The following is a 1,719-nucleotide window of genomic DNA, read 5'->3' as shown; positions in this document are numbered from 1 at the left end:
AAATCCCAAATTTCCCCAAAATCCTGAGGAGCTTCCTCATGACTTGTGCCCCTTTAGGTCCTGGCAGGTGACCCCGTTCCCTCTCTCCCCTCAGGTCCTGGCAGGTCACACCCATGACTTTGTCCCCTCTGGTCCTGGCAGGTGACCCCGTTCTCTGTGCCCCCTTTAGGTCCTGGAAGATGACACTCCCTGAATTTACCCCCCAGGTCCTGGCAGGTCACACCCCTGACTTTGTCCCCTCTGGTCCTGGCAGGTGACCCCGTTCTCTGTGCCCCCTTTAGGTCCTGGAAGATGACACTCCCTGAATTTACCCCTCAGGTCCTGGCGGGTGACCCCATTCCTTCACTCCCCACAGGTCCTGGCAGGTCACACCCATGACTCCCGTTCCCTGTCCCCTCTTTAGGTCCTGGAAGATGACACTCCCTGAATTTACCACCCCAGGTCCTGGCAGGTCACACCCATGACTTTGTCCCCCCAGGTCCTGGCACGTGACCCCGTTCTCTCTCTCCCCACAGGTCCTGGCAGGTCACACCCATGACTTTGTCCCTTCAGGTCCAGACAGGTCACACCCCTGACTCCCGTTCTCTCCCTCCCCACAGGTCCTGGCAGGTCACACCTCTCATCTTCACTCCCCGCAGGTCCTGGCAGGTCACACCCCTGACCCCCGTTCTGTCCCTCCCCCCAGGTCCTGGAAGACAACGACTACGGCCGCGCCGTGGACTGGTGGGGGCTGGGCGTGGTGATGTACGAGATGCTGTGCGGGCGCCTCCCGTTCTACAGCCCCGACCACGAGCGCCTCTTCGAGCTCATCCTGCTCGAGGAGCTGCGCTTCCCGCGCAGCCTGGGGCCCGAGAGCCGCTCCCTGCTGGCGGGGCTGCTCAGGAAGGACCCCAAACACAGGTGAGGCACACCTGGGCACAGCTGAGATACACCTGAGACACACCTGGGCACACCTGGGGTACACCTGAGATACACCTGGGCACAGCTGGGGACGCCTAGGGCACACCTGGGCACAGCTGGGGCACCTGCGGGCACACCTGGGCACAGCTGGGGCACCTGGGCACACTTGGTAACATCTCAGATACACCTGGGGCACCTGGGCACACCTGGCACAGCTGGGGTGGATTTTGAGCAGAATATTTGGGCGTTTTTTTGGGTGAAATTTGAGGTTCCCGGGTGGATTTTTGGGTGAATTTCGGGATTTTTGGGGTTCCCCGGATTTGGGGGTGACCCTGGCCCCCCCTGAGCACAACCATGCACAGACAGGGGGGGAATTTGGGGGAATTTTGGGGGAATTTTGGGGTTCCTGGGGTGGATTTTTGGTTGAAATTCGGTGAATTTTTATGGGGTTTTCAGCTTTCTTGGGTGGATTTTTGGGGGAATTTTTTGGGATTTTTGGAGTTCCCAAAATTTGGGGGTGACCCTGACCCCCCCAAATGCAGCTCGGCCATCCACGGGAGGGGCCTGTTCTGCAAGAGGAACATCGAGGCCGGGGAGATGGTGATAGAATATTCCGGAATCGTCGTGCGCTCCGTGCTCACCGACAAGCGGGAGAAGTTCTACGACAGCAAGGTGGGCACCCCCAAATCTTGGGGTGAAAAACCTCGAAAAACGGCAAAAACGCCCCAAAAAATGAGGAGAACGCCCCCAAAAAATGAGAATACCTCAAAAAACGGGGGGGGGGGGCCATCCCAAAAAATGGAGGGGAAAGGGGGGAAA

At 58.8% G+C, this 1,719-nt stretch overlaps 1 protein-coding gene across 1 annotated transcript; it reads left to right on the top strand.

Annotated features, from left to right (window-relative positions):
- Nucleotides 1–661: 661 nt before the first annotated feature.
- LOC115949230 (RAC-beta serine/threonine-protein kinase-like) lies at nucleotides 662–904 on the top strand (the record flags this gene model as incomplete). Its single annotated transcript, XM_031065732.1, has 1 exon — nucleotides 662–904. A coding segment is annotated over one exon (243 nt), but the record flags the coding sequence as incomplete, so codon positions are not given.
- Between the last annotated feature and the right edge of the window lie 815 nt (nucleotides 905–1,719).

This window comes from Geospiza fortis, unplaced genomic scaffold (assembly GCF_000277835.1).
Source record: "Geospiza fortis unplaced genomic scaffold, GeoFor_1.0 scaffold624, whole genome shotgun sequence".
Taxonomy (NCBI): domain Eukaryota; kingdom Metazoa; phylum Chordata; class Aves; order Passeriformes; family Thraupidae; genus Geospiza; species Geospiza fortis.
This window is presented reverse-complemented; position numbering and strand designations above follow the sequence as displayed.